This window comes from Anguilla rostrata, chromosome 10 (genome assembly GCF_018555375.3).
Source record: "Anguilla rostrata isolate EN2019 chromosome 10, ASM1855537v3, whole genome shotgun sequence".
NCBI classification, from domain to species: Eukaryota; Metazoa; Chordata; class Actinopteri; order Anguilliformes; family Anguillidae; genus Anguilla; species Anguilla rostrata.
Genome location: NC_057942.1, coordinates 12,504,654 through 12,524,295, shown reverse-complemented (window position 1 = coordinate 12,524,295; position 19,642 = coordinate 12,504,654). Strand labels below are relative to the sequence as shown.

Below are 19,642 nucleotides of genomic sequence, written 5' to 3'. Positions count from 1 at the left end.
AGTTGTGATGTAAATCACATCTGCAGCAGTGACACATCTGCAGCAGCTTGCCATCTGAAAAATAATCATTTTGGTGGCAAGGCGGCATTGGAATTCAGTGGATCCAGTACCATTTAGGAGAGAAATGTGTACAGATAAAACGGCAGTTTAAATCACTAACTGTGACAGGGACGGTTATGTGAAACTACCATTCATTTTCTCCATAGAGAAATTCTCATTTGATTTGGAAATCCACACATGGGTAAAGGTTTTTTGCTTTGCATTACGTCAGACTTCCAAGGCTCAGAAGGAGCCCAGCTGCAGTCTGTGCTCATCCATGTTGTGCTCAATATCAAACAGACCCATAAACACAAGCTATCTTATAGTTTGGTCTAGAGGATATATTTATTATATTTTTTATTTTTTGAGATTACAACAGTCACTGGCCAATCCTGCTAATCCCACTATTTCATCCTATTTCTGCAACAATTGTCATAATAAAATTATGAAAGACTTACTATATCTATTTGTGTAGGTATTGAGCGTTTCCACATTATGACAAAATTGTTATTTTTATGAGACCCTCAAGTGAATTAGTGTAAAACACAGAGGTTTTTGGAAAAGTGACAACCCTAGAGGGGGGGTGGAGCCAAGCAGCAGGCAGCCTCGTGCAGGTGGTTACCTGAACCAGAGGGGAAAGAATCATCTGTCTTTTGGAGACACCGCCCTATGAGCACAGCAAAACCAACAAGGACACGGAGAGCGAAAAGACATAAACATACACGCACAGCAAAACATCATGGAGAAGAACAGAGATGGAAACAGAGAGATAGAGAGAGAGACAGAGAGATAGACAGAGAAAGAGAGAGAAACAGACAATTAACACCACAGAGAAAGACACTGAAAGAACAAGACATTTTCACAGTTCCCTCTTCTATGATTCGACGTTGGACAGTTTGGAGAAATTATCGCACAGGTGAGAGAAGTAAGGCATGTGATCTTCGTGTGAACATAATGTGGGATGTGCTTGTCATATCTCTTGGCTGCTGACCTGACCTCATCAACATGGTCCTCATGACCACTCATAGGAGACACACAAAGCACTCCTCCTCCTCCTCCCTGTGGACTGGAGTTAGTCTATTTTTATATCATTTTTTAAAAACACTATCACACAAAGGTGTGAACATATTTATAAAAGTTTGTGCTACAGATGCAGTCTGCCTTTTGAGTGCATCAGAACAGTGGCAGCTTTGTGCTGTCAGGCTGTGATGTAGCACAGCCAGACTCTCAGTGCATGCTGGGACCAAGAGACAATCAAGTGAGGAAGCCGATGCACAGTAAATCACTTGAAGAAATGTCACAACTATAAACACAGTGCAGCCAACAGTGTATTCTCAGAGAGCTTTTCTTAAAAAGAAAAAGGAAAAAAAAAAACCACTGTGGCAGAGAGTCAAAATTGGCCTTTCACCACTCAATAAATAATAAAGGCACTTTCAGGCAGTGCCAAGAGGGGAAAGGGAGATAGGGATCAGAGATTTGTCCGCTGCGAGACGAGTTCCTTGCTATTTATTACACGTTCTAGTACCCGCTGAACTGGGAGGTGAGGAAGAAAGTGTTCAATCTGACGTCCTTTTAGCAAAGTGACCCTTCAGGAAGAACCCGCAGTGATAGGCTCTCCAGATGAAGGCCTGCAGTCTGAGGTCTGCTGGGAAGGTGGAGGACACACAGCGGTACTCACAGCGTCGGCTTCCGCCTTCTCCCGCGAGCCCCGCCCTCCGGCCACCACCGACTCCAGCACGGCCACCCAGCGCTGCTTGTCCGGGAAGCTGGGGGCCATGAAGTACATGGACTGGCCCGGCCAACAGGTGGTGTGGGGGTGCGACTCCAGCTTCAGCACGAAGGGGATGTCTGCAGACAACACATCCAATGAGGATCCAGCGCACAGGCACACTCGCACAAAGACACGTGAACACAGGCACACCCCCGAGCGCGCACAGCCACGGTATACAGTTGCGCACACACAGACACAAGTATGTGCATACACAAACACAGACAATCTAACACACAAACACAAAAACAAGCGAACACGCAAACATGACCAGGCACACATACACATAAGCAAACAGGACTTCACAAACAGACATGCACATAAACTCACATTCAGTATTGTGTAAATTCAATACTCTCAACAACACCGAGTGAATGGCCTTCGCGCAGGCCCTGAATAGGAGTGTGGGGACGGACAGCCCGGTCTTACCCGACTTGGCAGTGTTGGTCAGCTCAGATGCCCCGACGGCCCCGTGCACAGTCACTTCCCCGTCAGGCAAGCACAGCTCAAACTCCTCCTGCGGCTTCACCGAGTCTGAGAGGCACACAGTCCCACCGTCAGACAGGGGCAGAGCCTCTGCGCCTACTCATATTTGTTAAAGCACACCTTGGCCCTATTCATTTGAAAACATGTTTTTGAACCACAGTCAGCTGGACTAACTGAAAGTGAAATCCTAGAGCAGAGTTAGATGAGACATAACCAGCACAAGTGGAGAGCAATTGCTCTGTGCAGATATGTTGAGTGCCCTGCCAAACCTTCCCTAATACTGACTGGCATTTCTAAACATTGGGGTGAATTTAAAAGGGAACTTTAAATTCCCCTTTAAACGCCCAAAACACAGCTTTTTACGATAAAATGCCCACAGGTACACTGTCCCTGGCGCCAAATAAAATGTAGACATTCACCACAAGCAAATTTTTATAGATATCCATTTCCCATTCTGAAAAATTCTACCCAAGTGATGACAACCAAAACTAAAAAAAGAGAGTAATGGATTGTAGAAAATGGGGAGGCGAAGCATAGCAGAGTAAAAAATGTGCATTTCAGATGTGGACACAGCAAATGAGACATCTAATCAACCACAGCTTTGAATTAAAAAAAAAAAATCTTTCCAACAGTAGAGGGATCAATAAAATACAATAAAATATGTTCCCCTTTAAGATCACAACTGGTTGCTGCAACAAGCAGGTTTTAACGGGTTTGCTGCGTGGCCAGTGGAAGCCGTTGGTCATGCACAGTCTACGCTCGGTGTGTTTAGGTGGAGACGGCGCAGGACGGGGAGGCTGAACCTTCTCTGGGCTCCGTCTCGTAGATGGACACCTTGGTCCCGTCCAGCACCACGTACTTCCTCTCCCAGCCCTGCCCTCGCTTCCCATTCCTGCAGGACACACACAGCAGCCGTCAGACCAACCGGGACTCCGCCGAGGAGGGAGGGGCCACTCGTCAAGCCCCGCCTTTCTCAAACCCCGCCTCCCTTGCCACGAAATTAGAAATCACTAAGGCAATATACCTTAAGCAATGCTGAGGATCTTCACAGTAAATATAGTCTTAATATAGGCATGAATGGGCACTCGCATCCTGTTTGATGTGCCCAAAAGTGTTTAATATCTCAAAAAACCATTTTGATCATTGAGATCTTGTCTGGTCATCGTGTTCATTAAAAGCATTTTACAGGATCAAACTAAAAAAATGTTAACAAACTTGCTTTTTAAAATGTATAATGACCAGAACCAATGATCAAACAGCCCGCATGACAGCAAAGTAAAAAAAGCAGGGGAAAAGGGATAGTGATTATAATATAGCCGCAAGGATCTCTGTTTATACTGCATGCCCTGGAAGGCATTAGCAATTCTCTGTGAAAACACGATTCCTCTTATAGATCTTTGCAAAACTATCTTAGCCAATTAATTTCCACCGATGGCCCCATAGGAACAAAACAAACCCCAGTGTTAGGCCCCTCCCCTGGCCCTGGCCCCGCCCCCGAGCTCACCTGGGCTGCTTCATCCAGCCCTCCAGGCGCACGTGTCCGCTGGCCTCTTTGACCTGCAGGCCAGGCGAGTTGGCCTTGTCGCGGCACAGCGCCTCGGAGAAGTGCAAGGCGAGCTCGGCGGGCAGGCCGCACGTGGCTGGAAGGCAGGGGGAGCATTTTGGATGGCACAAAGCTCGACATTCTAAAGCAGGAGAGAAAACACCGTTAAACGCCACAGGGACGGAGGAGGGGGGGTCGCTCAGGCGGGGTGGTCACTGCAGTCCTGGGGGAGCAACACGGGGGGCGAAACACAAGAGAGTCAACAAAACAACAAGAGGGCACAATGAGCAATGAACAGTCCTTCAACGCAACTGAACACCAAATGTGGGATTTGAGAGAATATGCTGTAGATCAGAGGTCCTCTGTCTTATCCGGAAAGGGCTGGTGTGGGTGCAGGCGTTTGTGCCAACCAAGCAGTTACACACCAGATTCTACTAATCAACCAACAGAGTCTGCTTGGTTGGAACAAAAGCCTTCCCCCAGACTGGCCCTTTCTGGATAAGATTGAGGACCCCTGCTGCAGATGATACTCAAGCACCTTTAGACACATACTGTATCAAAATTCTCAAAACGGGACAACAGAGATTCTCAGAGGCACCATAATCCTTCTATCAAGGGTTTACAATCAACTACATACATACTGCATAACTAACTAACCACAGTCTCTATTGAACAAATAAATTGTAATCAAACGGACATCAAGGGTGTAAAACAGTGAACAGGAAGGAGGACATGATGGGGAGACGGCAGGGTCAGGTGACCGGGGTGGGCGGTACATACCTAGGCAGGTGGCTGCCTGCCGGCCGAAGTGCACGGTGTCCAGGCACACGGCGCACTTGCTGGCCCGCATGTTGAGGCCCACGGTGAAGCGGTGCGGGATGTTGTGGTGCATCCTCTCCTTCACGCGCCGCCCGTACTCTGCACACAGCCAATAGGGACAGCAGGAGAGCGCAGTGTTACTCCCGGCAACGGGCACGCCCACAACGGCTCCCCCCATCGGCAGCTATGCACCCGACAGCAGGCATAGTAACAGCCAAACCCACAGCGGCTACGCCCGCACACTACAAGCAGCCAATGAGAGAGTCTTATTCCACAACCAAGCAACCTTCAGCTTTAGGCACAGAAAACAGACACTAAGTTCACCTGTCACAAAAAGCCATCGCACTTCCCTTCTATACTTGAAAATCAATGTAAAAATGTAAAAAATAATAAATAAATAAAAACAAACAAACCAAAACGCTCAGCTTTCGATTCTGACAGACAAAACCACAAAGGATTTACAGAAACAATGTATACGCACCATTAAACGGATCACACACACGGCATTTATATCCTTTATCTGTAAAACCTGAGCTGTTTCCCTTCTCATCCATTTCTTATCCAGGTAATGAATGACACTCAAAGGCACTTGGAAGTCTAATACACAGGTGACTGCTAATGCTTTTGTTAGCTCGCACTTCTGTATCAGCGTGCTTTTTCTGACACTACAGCTGCGGTGACAAGCATCCCTGCTTTGTCTGGGAAACTCCTGAACAGCAATTTACAAAGGAAGACAAGTTAAAAAATATACACCAATGGGATATAATCAAAGACAAGGTGTTCTCAGCAGCACACAGAGGAAGAACTAAAGGAGAAAGAACAAAAAGAAAATCAAAAGGCGAAAAGAGATCCTGTCATCTTGGTTGAGGATCAGCGCTCTCCTTTGGGAGGGGCAGATGAGATTCATGCACAGGATGCATCAGGCAGGGAGCATGTGCTGGCTTTTGTGGGATGTCTCAGTTTAAGCCCAGGTCTTATTAAAGGAAAACAAATAATAAAGGAGAGCAGTTCCCCGGGGAATGGTCTGTGACCCGTGGTTGAACGGCAGCAAGCAGAGGTCTTTGGGAGAATGACTGCGGATATGATTCCAGGCAATTGCTTCAGATTTTCTGAACCTTGCACTCAGAAAAAAGATTTCGAAGACTCCACATTTACATACTGCAGGAAAGTGTTTTGTTCAACCGGTCCTATCTACGGTTAGGAACCAGTAAATGAACTGAAACCTTCATAGAGCATTATGGTAATTTCTCAACTCATTAAATTGCCAGTCCATTTCCAGAATTGGCTGAGATAAAATGGAACCGACCCCCCCAGTGCTGCTCTTATCTAATGAAAAAACACCTAAGACAGGAGGAGGTCAATAAAATCTAGATTCTGTGAACGTGAATGAAGAAACGAGTTAGACTGGATGAAGAAAATGCAACAAAACCTTTGCGTAAACATGAAATTACTTAAGATGCAGTGCTCCGGTTAACACAGGATTCAGCATTTTTTTTATCCACAGAAAAAGCCAAATTGCAGAAAAAAATACACCGCGACTAATAAACACAGATATTCCAAAAAAGAAAGAGATTACAACAGGCGATGACCCAGACTTGAACCACAACAAAATAATGACTCCTGTTTCTTTTAGATAATCGTCTTACGGTGTCTGACGTGTGTGTTGTTTATCGATCATATTTACACAGCTGTTGGCAGCATTGTGAGATGCACAGAGAAACAGTTAAATTGAATGAAAAGTTAAAAAAACGAGAAGTCACGTTCTAGCTAGCTTGCTCAACATGAGTAAAATAAAACAGAAATCTCTCCTAGGGTTTTAGCCTGTGGCAAAAATTTGTTTTGATCAGAACACCAAAACATTACTTGTAGCTTATTTCATAATAAAATTGTCATAATAAAATTAGGACATCGTGCCATTACATATTGGCATATATTGGCCAAAAGTGCGTAAGGCACAACTGCAAACTCCATACGGCCTTGACAGGTACAGTGATATATACATATCTGTCCATCAGACTGCCATGGTAAAATGAAAACCCAACATCTCTATAATAAGGCACTACAGCAGAATCCAGACACCTCTGGTTTCACTGGCTTCAATTACTGAATGAATGAACCTGTCAAATAATTTTCACTTCTACAGAGTCTTTATTTTTTCTGGTGCAGAGCTTCATAAATCCGGCTCATTGGCCCGGCTGCCAAATGGGGGAGGAGAGAGGAGGTGCTGGTGAGGGAAAGGAAACCGGGCCTCCTGCTGCCAGGGTGCTGTAAACTTACTTTCAAAGGTGACTCTCCTCCTCTCTGCAGAGTGTTAGAGGGGAGAGAGACAGGAGGAGTCACGAGAGAGGCACGAGAGAGACAGGAGGAGTCACGAAGGAGGCACGAGAGCTAGTGCGAGAGCTAGCGCGCGGTCGTCTGGCAGGAAGGCCACTGACGTAAAAGTGAACCTCACAGTGCACCCAACTGGACGCAGGACTCATTGCACAAAGCATACTCAGAGGGGCACACGATGCAGTGCACCCTGGGTACAAATACGATGCAGTGGGAAGCCAGGAAAGATAAAACTACGCAAGCCCATGAGTTCAGGATTACTGAGGTGTACTGCAATGAAAAACTGCTTTCATCTGGATGCCATCTTAGTCATATTTTCAGCCAAATGTAGGATAACAGTTTCAGAACAAAACATTTTATAGCATTCAGTGCAGGCCAGGGAGTCCAAGTCCTCTCAATATGCCCAGCCAGCAGGGCCGTCTCTAGTGTTACTGAGGAAAGGAAAAGGTCAGTTTTTTGTTGGCTTTGTGGCGCAGTTAATACAGTCACTTTGGGAGCACACACTGACCTGCATGCATGATTTGTTTCCTTTATAAGAATCATTCTGGCACCATGGGCTCCACACAAAACAGACCTTTAAAACTGCTCAATTATGTGCATACCAGGTTTTTGCTACAATTTAGAAAAAATAATAAGTACAAAGTCTTCTCAGCTTAAGTAGAAAGAAAGACCCCAGGCACTCTTTATGATCTGAATGAAAATGCCTTTTTTAGAGTGTGATGTACTGTAATAAAGGTATTTTAATTCACGTCAGAAAGAGAGCTCTGGTTAAGCTGGAAATAAAAACCCATCTCAAAAGGCATTTTTTTAAATGGATTCTTTCGCTGGTGCGTCCATGCAGCGCCGCTGCTATTATTTATGTAAAGCACACTGGGTTGCCTCTGTGTATGAAGTGTGCTATAGAAATACATTTTGATTGATTATCCTTCATAAAATAATAAAGTCTGTTAGACAGAAATGCTCTGAGACTACTGAGGAACACCAGTACCACCTGCACCTGAATAGCTGCTGTAGTAGCAGCCAGTGGGATGGAATTGGGGGTTGTGTGTACGCGTATGTGTGTGTGTATGTATCTGTATGTGTGTGCCTGCATGTGTGTGTCTGTGTGTGCGTGTGCGTGTGCGTGTGCGTGTGTGTGTCGGCGTGAGAGAGCGGGCCTGCAGGGACGCACCTTCAGGGGTGGCGTTTTCCTTCCTGCGGGCGGAGTTGGACGGGGCCAGGAGGCTGCTGGGATTGGGCTGGTGCTCGGGGGACTTGACGATGGCCGACATGATGATCTGCTGGCGAGCGGTGGCCGGGGTGGCGGGAGCGCCGTGCTCCACGGCCTTGAAGTGGGTCGCTGGAGAGGAGAGAGAGGAGAGGAAGAGAGAGATAATGGGAGACTTATTTCCCCCGCGCACTGGCAGGTTTAAAATGACCCCAGTCCCACCGGCTCACTCTGCTCTTTATTAGACTCTTATAGAGCAGCCCAGTGCTCAGTCTAGCGCACAGCAATACAGCTCATCAGCCGTTACTGCTGGGGAAAATAGAAAACACTCGTCTTCACAAGAGCAGCATTTTAGCTTTGCCAAGGGATCAGATACACTTATTCGGGGGAAAAATAAAAAAATCTAAAGGTTGTAAAGCATAAATTTAAAAGGTTCCTTCCGATGGGAGAGCAAAGCCTTATATACCCCAGAATGGGAGGAGTCGTAATGTTTTTTGAGCGACATCACATCACATTTTAACCAGTCACAGCAGCTGTAGAAAGCATAGTTCTATGATTCAGGTCCATGTGGCCTTTTGACTGACGGCACGTAGCCCCGCCCATGTCTCACCCTCCTCCCGCAGGGAGCGCAGCTCGATGCGCATCTTCTGCAGCGCCTCCTCCAGCTCGGAGCACCGCGCCCGCTCCTTGTCCAGCGCCGCCTTCATGTCGTTGTACTGCATGGGCACCTGGGGCTGGGCCTGGGCCTGGGCCGCGCTCATCAAGTCCTCCCGCCGCCGCCCGAATATGCCCTGCGCCACAGGAGCGGCCAATCAACACGGGGGGGAGAAGGTAACCAAGCAACCAGAACAACTGGCCAATAGGGAATACCGTCAGATGGAAGGCCAGATGGACCGGCGACTTTCAATCAAGGACGCAGAGCTTGCATGTGCCTGACAGGGTAGAATGCTTCACCCAAGGACGTCATGATGTCATCTCATACATTCTTTCACACTGTCACCTGACAGGGCTCTAAGACCTGCCTATTTGAAATTTGTCGACGTTGTTGACGAGCATCATGAACGCTACCGGGTTCTGGGTGGCAGTCCTCCAGTGCGGACATGTAACGACGAGAGAAGATATGGTCACTGAACAAACCCTCACCTTCTTCTTCTTGGAGGGTTGGTCCATCTTGGCCTGGAGAAAGTCGATGAGCTTGGTCTGCTGGGATATGGTGCCCTCCATCTTTACTTTCTCATGTGAGTACACGGCCTGTAGGGGGAGCCAGTGTGTAATCTGTGATTACAAGGCGATGGGGAACCCACTTTGAAATGTCATTATGTTCAAAATTATGTTCAGGGAATATTCCAGTTCTGAATCCAAAGGTATTCCAATGTGGAATATGAGTACTTGGACTCATTAAAATGTTTTAATTGGTGGGAGGTGGGGAGGAACCTCCCCCCTAAATAAGCTTCAATGACTTCTTTGATACGCAAGCTTTTACAAAAGCGTGTCTTCAAGCTTTGACAAACCACTTAGGCACTCACGTAATGGAAAACAGTCTGAAAAATGTAATACCAGCCAAGGACAACATGGACATGCAAAAGTGATGTTGGCATGTCTTCGTACCACACAGCAAATTAAATCTGAGCTTCTGCCAAAACAATCAGACCCCTTTTAAACAGTAAGCGGCAGCTGCTTCCATGCCCCTTTCTCCACTGCGATTACATCCGTGTCACGCAACATGACAGTTCTGCCTGAACATCGGACTGCAGAAGAGCAACAGGAAACAACTCTTCTGGTTGATTACATGTAGTTACCGAAAATGGCACTGCAGTTAATTTATTCATATCTTTGCAGCGTCCAATTAGTTATGCATGTACAAACATTTATGTGGTATTTATATGCTAATCTAAGATGTCACATAAATAATGCATAGTCCTATTATTGGTCTAATTTTGTTATTTCAAGAGAGCACAATGTGATGGGTCTAGCACTGCATGACAACAAACAGTCTTTACATTTTCATTTTGATTCAAAAGGACTTTGATCTTCACAAAGACACACAGCTGATGTAGTATTTCTTTCGAAAGCATTTGAGAGAAAGCATTGGAGCATAATTGCCAGATAGTTTTTCTCAGAGATATGTTCTAGATACACTACATGGCCAAAAGTACGTGGACACCTGACATTCAACATCTCATCCAAAATTATGGGCATTAATATAAAGTTGGTCAAGCCTTTGCTGCTATAACAACCTCCACTCTTCTGGGAAGGCTTTATACTAGATGTTGCAGCATTGCTGCAGGGATTAGCGATTGTGTGATTAGGCCTGGCTCGCAGTTGGCTTTCCAGCTGATCCCAAAGGTGTTAGATGGGGTTGAGGTCAGGGCTCTGTGCAGGCCAGTCAAGTTCTTCCACACCGTTCTATATGGACCTCACTGTGTGCCCAGGGGCATTGTCATACTGAATGAAAGGAGCAGGAAAGAGCTTTCCTTAAACTGTTGGGGAAGCACAGAATCATCTAGAATGTGATTATATGCTATAGCATTAAAATTGGACAACACTGGAACTAAGGGACCGAGCCCAAACCATGAAAAACACCCCCAGACCAGGAAGTGTCCAGATACTTTTGGTCATATAGGCTAAAAATTCAAATGCAACACTGAATATATAGTACATTACTGTGCCTAAATATTGAGAAGCAAGTTATCACTTCTAAGGTACAGCACACACTAAAATAGTGAAAGGTTTATGTGCCAGACAGAGCGCGGCATTGAGTCAAATAACCCTGCCATCCAAAAACAGGTCTTGGCAGCACAGAGAAATAACTTCACATTTAACTTTTAATGGGGGATTTAGAGAGGAAATTCAGAATTCCTCTGCAACTGAGCAGCCCTTAAGTCAAGACATCAGTTGACAGATAACCCATCCCATATGCATTCAACCTGGAACGCTGTTCATAACTCAAGATAAAATGAGGACGTTTCTTCAATTGTTCATCCTGTGGAATCTGGTTTAGAGAAGCGTCCTTACACTCAATGCGCTGGATCAAACTGTGCCCCCGGTACGAGGAGCCAGCAATGGAAAAAGGTAAGAGCACTAACCACATACGGCAAAAACACGTCAGTCTTCACCAGAAATGCATTTGCTTATTAATTCTCACTTGTCCACAAAAATGGCATAAACCAAAAGGCACTCAGGTACACAAGCAAAATATTTTTGTACCTTTTAGGTTGTGCAGCTGAGCACCTTTTGATTTTTTGGTATTTTTTGTCAGCATGTGAGCATGAATGGCAGTGGTTGAGCTGGAATGCTGCATTTTTGGAACGTAGGACATTTCTGCATCTTACACTAATTAATTTGCGTTCTGATAAAAATATCTATTTTAGTCATAATGTGCCAACTCACTGTAACAACACAAAACATGTATGGCGTTCATAATTTAATTATGACACTTGTAACAAAAGCGGGACGAAATAAGCTACAAGCAATGTTTTGCAAGCAAAGTTAATTTTTGCCACAAAAACAAGGCCTTGCAATATAATCTATTACCAGTTCCTAAATTCCAGTGGTTAATGGAACATTCAAAATGACGTAAAAGGACAACATTGGGCTTATGGAATCAGAGTTTGCGGAAATCAGTTGGCATAGCTGTACTGCGGTAGTGAAAGAATGAAAGGGTTTACTGTACAGCACAGTACATTGCAGTTTTTGTCTAAAGCAGCAAGCTTAAAATACCGAGACAAGTCCACAATTACAGCTGGTAACTGAGCATGACCACTGACTAAAGGAACTGACAAGACATGTTTGGTCAGAAAGTGAGAGGCCAATGCTTCCTTTCACCACAGCCTGCCCTGCTGCGAGTGGCTTTTTAATAAAGGCTGGAGAGGGGGGAGGCGCTTCTGCTGTGCCTTTCGCTATTCCCATTATTAAAAAATCTGTTCAAAAGCAGAACCGCCAAAGGCTAAATATAAACCCAGCATGCCTTGCCAAGTTAACTTGAGGACTGCCAGCTACAGTCGCTCCTCATGTTGTGTTTACTAACCTTTACAGCCTTTTAGCTGCACTGTGTGCTTTAAAGAGGCACAGTGCAATACTACCAGCATGAAGTGGACTGGACAGAGGAAAACAAGACTACTGTAAATGCACTAATACGACACTAGAACTTGGCATAAGAAAGGAAATAAAAGGAACCGTCGCCAGCACAGGAAATCAAGCCATCTCTGTCCTAGAACCGATAAAACCTGCCATTTACTTATGACCTAGATAGTGGACGGCTTCATTAAATATGATAAATAAACTGTTAATATAGCGTTTTTCATGAGGGGCACTCAAAGTGCTATCCAAATGAAGGTAAAACTCACAAATATAATAGCACTTATAGATTTATACTGTCTATCTAAATGTGAAGGAGCTGCTTATGCAGTGTTTTGCTAGGGGCTCGCTTGGGTGTGAAAGCATGTATGGAGAATGGCCCTCGCGTGGGACCATGGTGTTCAGTGGAGGCGGGGGGGGGGGGGGGGTTAGGCCACCTGGATGTTCTCCAGCTGGTACTCCAGATCGGTGCGCTCGGTCTTCAGCAGGTCGGTCTGGTCCAGGGCGTCCTGCAGGCCCTGCGTCAGGCGGAAGATGTGCGTCTTCTGCAGGTCCATCTGCTGCTGCAGCTTGCCTTGCTGTGGGGGGTAAAGCACAGGTGGGCCACCAGAGGGAGACATTCCCCAGAGGTTTCACCCTGAGGGACGTCTCCTGGTGCCTTCACAGCTTTCCACATCACATAGAACAGGGCTTCCCAAAATGGGCTACCAGATGGACCTCAGCAATGAAAATGCAAATGCAACCTATTTTCCCTTACATAAACCTTTATTCCATTAGTTAAATATTTAATACTTTCAGACAATATGAAGGGTCTATTTGCTCAAATGTAGTAACACTGTGATCAGTGCAAATATTAAATATTCATGTACAAGTAATACTGCGATCAATGAAAATATTAAATATTCATGTACAAGTGTACTAGCATGCAAGGTTTACATAGCCACCACATTACAGCCTTTGTAGTTGCTGGGCAAAGGTTTCAGAAGTTAACCAGTTTTATCGAGGATGGGGACTTTCAGTAAAAAAAGGGTCATTTAAGGGTCTTGAAATAAAAAAATGTGTCAGAACCTCTTACCAGGAATATCTTCCATTATGTCTGTGCAGGTGATGGACAGACTACTAGCTAGCGACAAACTGTATGACCACTGAATACCTAAATGAGGTGAGTGAAATCTTGGAGGCTAAGGCAGGCCCAGCGCTGGCTCACAGCGAGCGTGAACTCTCAGCGGTGGATTGGGGTCGTTAAGGTTTGACGGACACCTCGCCCCGCCCCGCCCTACCTCGTCCAGCAGCCTCTGCTTCAGCTCGCGCTCCGACTCCAGCTTCTGCTGCAGGCTGCGCGCGTTCATCTCCAGCATGGCGTGCTTCTTCTCCAGGTCGTTCAGCTGAGGGAGGGAACACGTTACAGAGCGCTCGGCTGACCAGCTGACCGACGGACAGACAGACGGACAGAAGAGCAGACTGACAGAAAGAGAGGCGGGTGGAGAGGGCGGACAGACGGACCGGCAGAGACGAAGGCAGACGGACAGACGGTAGGACAGGCGGGCAGTAAGAAATATAAGACGGACAGAGAGACAGACAAAAGCGCACGGACAAGCAGGAGGGCAGACCCACCGTGTCAGACAGGCTCTCGGCCTTCAGCTTCTGCTCCTTCAGGGACTGCTGCAGGGCCATGATCTCCGCCTTGTGCTCCTTCACGGCCAGCTCCACCGCCTGGCGGGACTCGGTACTGCGCTGGTCCGCGCGTAGCCTGCACACAGGACAGTCATTAGGATTCTGCCTGCATTCTTACAGCTGGTCTGCTGAGAGACCAGTATCTGTCCGTTCTGCTCTAACACGTAGTACAGAAATCTGTTAATGCGGACCCTGGGTGCTTTATGTCTTGGGAAGGTCATGGACGTGTAAATCACATACTGAACTTTTCAGTGTCTCTGCTGGGTCAGAGAATGTATGTGTGTGTGTGTGTGTGTGTGTGTGCACGTGTGAGTCTACCCAGACATTTATTAGAATAAATAAACTAAAACACAAACTAAAACAAAAGAAAACCCACAGAGTTTACCAAACAAAAAGGATCTTCACAAACACCTAAACCACAAAGCAAACCACAAGCTACACCACAAAGAAACCCAAAGAAGATCTCACAGCTCATATGACTGGCTTATGACTCCACATAAACACAAAGATACAACACCGCCACTGCACCACCCAGAAGCAAAGCGTAAGTTGAGTTGCTGCCTCTACTGCTGGTGCTTTGTTGGTCATAGGGGTGCAGGTGTGTAGATGCAATGGCTTAGGTATTTTTAGGGCACTATACCTTGCATGTTGGATGTGCGTGTAGTGTGTGTATTGGGATGTGTGTGACGTGTATTTGTATGTGTGTGTATGTGCGTGTGTTTTGTGTGTGGTGTGTGTGTGTGTGTGTGTTTGTGTGCGTGTGTGTATCATGTGCATGTATGTGTGTTTTGTGTGTTGCGTGTATGTGTGTGTGTGTGTTGGTGTGTTTGTGCGTGTATTGTGTGTGTGTGTGTGTGTGTGTATGCATGTGTGAGTGTGCGTGCGTGTGTGTGCGTGTACGCATGTACATTACCGGTTCTGCTTCTCATTGTCCAGCAGTCTCTGCATGTCGCGGGTCCTCTTCTCGGCCTGGCCCTTCTCATCCTCCAGGGTGCCCCTCCAGGCCTCCCACTGCCGCTCCTTCTCCAGCAGCTCGTCATTCAGCGTCTCCAGCTCCAGCACCTGCTCCTCCAGCATGGTGCAGGTGGTCTTCAGGGTCTCAATGTTCTGAGCAGAGGAGCAGAACAGGGGCTCAACACAAACTCATCTCAGCCGGAATGCACTACTCTAATCTGGAACAGCGATACACACACTGTATCTGATACTCCCTGAGCTTATTACAACTGCTCCACTCAAATAAAGATAAATGTGACATATCAGTGGTAATAAGAGCTAGCTTGTAACATAAACAGGGATGTGGTAGGGGCTATTACTTGGCACACAGTCATTTTGAGACTTTGAGCATATGGTTAACAGAAGTCAAAAACATAAAGAGGTGAACTTTAACCGCTCCAAAATTTGCTCCCAGCAAAAATAAATATGTATATTTTGAATTACCCGGTCATGAGAGCACATTTTAAAAACTCATAATTCCCTGCTTTCTCAGAAACTTTTTGACCGATGTGAATCGTGAGAACAGGCTGCGCGCGGTTTAGAGCTGCTTCCTGCTGGCCGGCGGGCAGCCTGAGCCGGGAGACGGGGAGCGAGCGGAGAGACGCCGGGCCCCTCCAAATATAGCAGCAGTACCTGCGAAGGCCGCACACACTCCAGGGTGAAACAACCTGAGGGTGAGGATGATGACACATCTCTCCCACACCCTCGTCTGCATCCCAGCTCTCCGGCTTACACCCCCCCCCCTCGCACCCGCCCCCGTTATGCAACTGTGAGGACAGGGAGACTGCGCACCCCACCGCCGCCCACGGGCGCTCTCCCTCCCACAGGACCGCTGCCTCTCCGCTCGCAGTCCTCACGCTGCACAAACACACCTCAACATCTCTGCCGCTATTTCATCAAAAACACTCCAGCCTCTCTCTCTGTGCTGTTTTTTTCCCCCCCTTTATTCAGACAGGGGGGAAGCAGAGAGGGAAACGGATAGAGGGGGGTTCGCAGTACACAAAGTACCACCGTGGGGAACTGAACCCGGGCTGCACAGGGAGAGTCGTATATTACATTCAACATCGCTGTCTCTGCGTGTAACACCCTCTGTTTGCAGACTGTTGCACGTTGGCGGGGTGTGTGTGTGTGTGTCCATGACGACGTGTCTCACACTCGCTCTTGTTGCTCATTGTGCCTGCGGGGTTTTCTTCACCTGTTCTGGCTTGATGGGACGCTGCTACCCGCCGTCTCTGGACCGCAGTTTGGTCTGTAATGAGCGCGTGCGGTCCGGCGCTTCCCTCACCTGCTTCTGGTTGTTGAGGTGCATCTCGCGGTCGGCCACCTCCCTGCGCAGCCGGTCCACGTCCTGCCGCAGCTGCAGCCGGTCCTCGCTCTCGTCCGAGGCCTCGTCCAGCTGCTTGGACAGGTAGAAGTTCTGCCGGTTCAGCTCGGCGTTCTCCTGGGTCAGCTGGGTCAGCTGCTCCTCCAGGTCAGTGATCACCTGGGGGGGTCAGCGAGCGGAGCACGAAGTTAATAACGCAGCGAAACTCCAACACAGGGCATTCTGGTCCTGTCAGAATGACCACTGATCTTCTGCACAAGCAGGAGCTAAGGGGGTATAACACAAAAAGCTTTCCCGGGCACTAGCAGGTCCATGGGGCCAATGAGTATTGATGGTGCGTGTGTGGGACAAGGGTCCCTCAATCTAATCTCTAGACCCGTCCCTGTGTACAAGAACACACATCGCAGCTTCTGCATAACGTTTACTCTCCAACCATTCAGTAACACAATTTTCAGAGGTTGACTTCGAACATGCTTTCCTCCCACGTCTGTTTTAAATGTTTATGATGTGTTAACCTCTCCAACGTATGTCCCAGCACAAGATTTACTGCACACAGATAGCATCTAGACCAAGCATGCTAATGTCTTTGGCACTGTAGCGTCATCAGTTCTCACTATACCATCTATCCCACAGCACATGATCGCTGTCTCATTGGTCTAAACAGCCTCAGGCAGTGAACAGTGAAGAAAACATACTTCAAAACAAGGTCCTTAGGCCTTGTACATGGCCCTAATTTGGCCTGTTCTGACTATTTCTCCCTTATCGAGCAAGGGAACGCTCAAATTCTATCATGTGCCCAGTGTTCTTTTGAAGTCACAAGCTGTTATTTAGAGGAAGGGGATTATGGGCAAGGATTTAAAAAATGAAAAGCTCTAAAGCATATCAAATCCAAATCTTCCACACTCTCTCTCACTCTCACACACACACACACACACACACACGTTATGTTTATCTGGCATACTGGCAACATACGTATCAAACATGGCCACACATTTATTGACTGGCTTAACTGTAAACCAAGTCTGTTCCTGTTCCATAAACTCCCATGAATTTCCCTTGAAAGGCAGGATACTGCGGCATGCTATGAGAGCGCTTGATTGATTGCAAAGAATGAAGCTTTACAAATGCCACTTAACACTCAACAAATCTTCCTGAACACTCCATATCATCCCACAGTGTAAAGGATATTGAGCTCAGTCAAGCAAACGCGAATCTGTAATCATAATTCGTCTATTTCCACAGGCAAATGACTTCCTCTTGTATTTCAACTGGAGTACATCCTTGAATGCCAATACATATGCAGGCTTTTCCCCATTGCTATTTCTCTGCTTCTGAATTTCATCCAAAAGACCCATCTTGTCTGTGGAACTGGTATCAACAGGCCATCTGTACACCAGCATTGGCCTAAATGGTTCCATGCTATAGCTGTCTCTACAGCAGTTCCATACCAAAGGTTTGCAAACGGGACTCTGAGGTTGTGGACTCTGAGGAAGATGCTTGTCGAAACGTCAGTCACCCCCCTGCAATAAATGTCTTACTTCGGGTAGTTTATTTGAAGTGCCCAGGTAAAAAGCCTTGCTTACATGTATATATTGTCCTCTACTGTCGAGCACCTAAAAACTACCTTTTCATTGGAAACTTGGCTGAAGCGCGTTGGACTTTACTTTTGGGTTTGCAAACGGGACACATAAAAAATCATCCGACTCAACTTCCAGCAAAGTAATTCAATGAAAGTTAAATGAACAGAAATTTCTCAGATGTGCTTTGGATTTAAAAGCCTTGGCAGAGCCTTCTGGGAACAGTGCACCCTTGAGCAAGGCTCAACTGGGCTCAACTGAAACGGTTTCGGTGAACAGCCGATGCTGTTAGTCACCCTGCGTAATGACATTTGCTACACACATAAACACTGAAGGCTGCCAGCCAGCCCTGTGTACAGGTGTCCGAGCTCTCCGGGTGAGTGTGAATGTTGGCCTGTGCCACGGATTGTGAGCGACCAGACAGAGGACCGGAACCAGGGAGCGGCTCCAGAGCTACAGAGGGCAGGAAGCGCAATCCCTAAACAGAGCAGCGGCTCCCTCATTGAGCCGCTCTGCCCTGCGCATTTCACCCGTTAACGGCACGGTTTAAAAAGACCCGTTTTTAGAGAGACAGTGATATCAGACTGCCTGCAAAATCCAAACCCTTCATATCATTCTCAGTGACAATGGGCGGACATATCGGCACAGACGAGAGCACTAGCCATCAGCAGGAGAGCAGCTGCACAGGGATGGCAGTGAAATGTGAGTGTGGGTGTGTTTATGTGTGTGTGTGTTTGTGTGTGTATGCTTGTGTGTGCGTGTGTGTGTATTGTGTTTATGCATGTGCGTGTGTGTATGTGTTTATGTGTGTGTGTGTGTGTGTGTGTGTGTGTATTGTGTTTATGTGTGTGTGTGTGTGTGTATGTGTTTATGTGTGTGTGTGTATGCTTGTGTGTGTATGTGTATGTGTGTGTGTGTGTGTGTGCGTGTGTGTGTGTGTATTGTCTTTATGCATGTGTGTGTGTGTGAGACAGTGTGTGTATGTGTTTATGTGTGTGTGTGTGTGTGTGTGTGTGTGTGTGTGTGTATGTGGGGTGAAGGGAGGACTGTTTATTTTCTGTCCAGCAATCAGCAGCCCTTTCGAAAGCTCCCAGAGGGACTGTATCCTGGACTGCCAGAAGCTCGCTCAGGTCAGCAATAAGCTGTCCAATTTCCTCCCTCATCCTCAGTCACACAGTACTGTACTCACATACACCATGCCGGCTCATAGTCTTTCACAGCTGTACTAATGGGGAAACATTAGTGCAGCACCAGCAGTGCACTGAACTGTGGGTGTGCATAAAATTTTAACTGTGAAGCAGACCCAGGTTCAGGAGGGTACAGTGAAACTGGTGCTAACAAACAATTGCTTTGGTTGGGGATTACAGCAAATAAAGTTCAAAGAAGCTAAAAATAACAACCATGGAACAAAACAAAAAATGACAACGACTACAAAAGCCTGAGTGCACAAGATGGGTGATAAATAAGAGAATAAAATGCTGACAAATCTCTCAGTCTGTTCATTGCATCGCGAATGGCTGCCCGGCCCGGAGGTTGGGCATCAGCAGTGCTGCGAACGCACTTTCACAGCAGCTTGCGAGTGGGAGTGAGCTGAAAGTGGGGCAGGGAGCGGAGATGAAACAGCTCCATGTTACTGGACAACTGAGCCGCGTCCAGGCAGTGATTCAGACAAACGGACTTAAGAGGATATGTAATTCTCAAAATGCGATAGCTACCGGCCCTCGCACGGGAACGCAAACCAGGGGGATATTCTGGGTCACTTTCGCCCGTCCAATCACCCAAAATCCATGGAATGTGGAGTGAT

General features: G+C 46.9%; 1 protein-coding gene across 5 annotated transcripts in view; it reads right to left on the bottom strand.

Moving 5' to 3' along the window:
- The window catches only part of LOC135265010 (citron rho-interacting kinase), a 77,554-nt gene that overhangs the window by 8,859 nt on the left and 49,053 nt on the right, over positions 1-19,642 (bottom strand). For 2 of the 5 annotated variants that reach the window (XM_064354178.1, XM_064354180.1), the window contains exons 25-38: positions 16,223-16,420; positions 14,858-15,051; positions 13,885-14,020; positions 13,551-13,655; positions 12,708-12,848; positions 9,337-9,444; positions 8,804-8,984; positions 8,158-8,325; positions 4,617-4,754; positions 3,798-3,978; positions 3,097-3,185; positions 2,237-2,341; positions 1,718-1,887; positions 662-706 (exon numbers count right to left, since the gene is read on the bottom strand). In XM_064354178.1, the coding sequence (XP_064210248.1) occupies positions 662-706; positions 1,718-1,887; positions 2,237-2,341; positions 3,097-3,185; positions 3,798-3,978; positions 4,617-4,754; positions 8,158-8,325; positions 8,804-8,984; positions 9,337-9,444; positions 12,708-12,848; positions 13,551-13,655; positions 13,885-14,020; positions 14,858-15,051; positions 16,223-16,420 (1,959 nt within the window). The remainder of the gene's footprint in view (positions 1-661; positions 707-1,717; positions 1,888-2,236; positions 2,342-3,096; positions 3,186-3,797; positions 3,979-4,616; positions 4,755-8,157; positions 8,326-8,803; positions 8,985-9,336; positions 9,445-12,707; positions 12,849-13,550; positions 13,656-13,884; positions 14,021-14,857; positions 15,052-16,222; positions 16,421-19,642) is intronic. The other 3 variants (XM_064354181.1, XM_064354183.1, XM_064354182.1) reach the window with 2 other exon arrangements.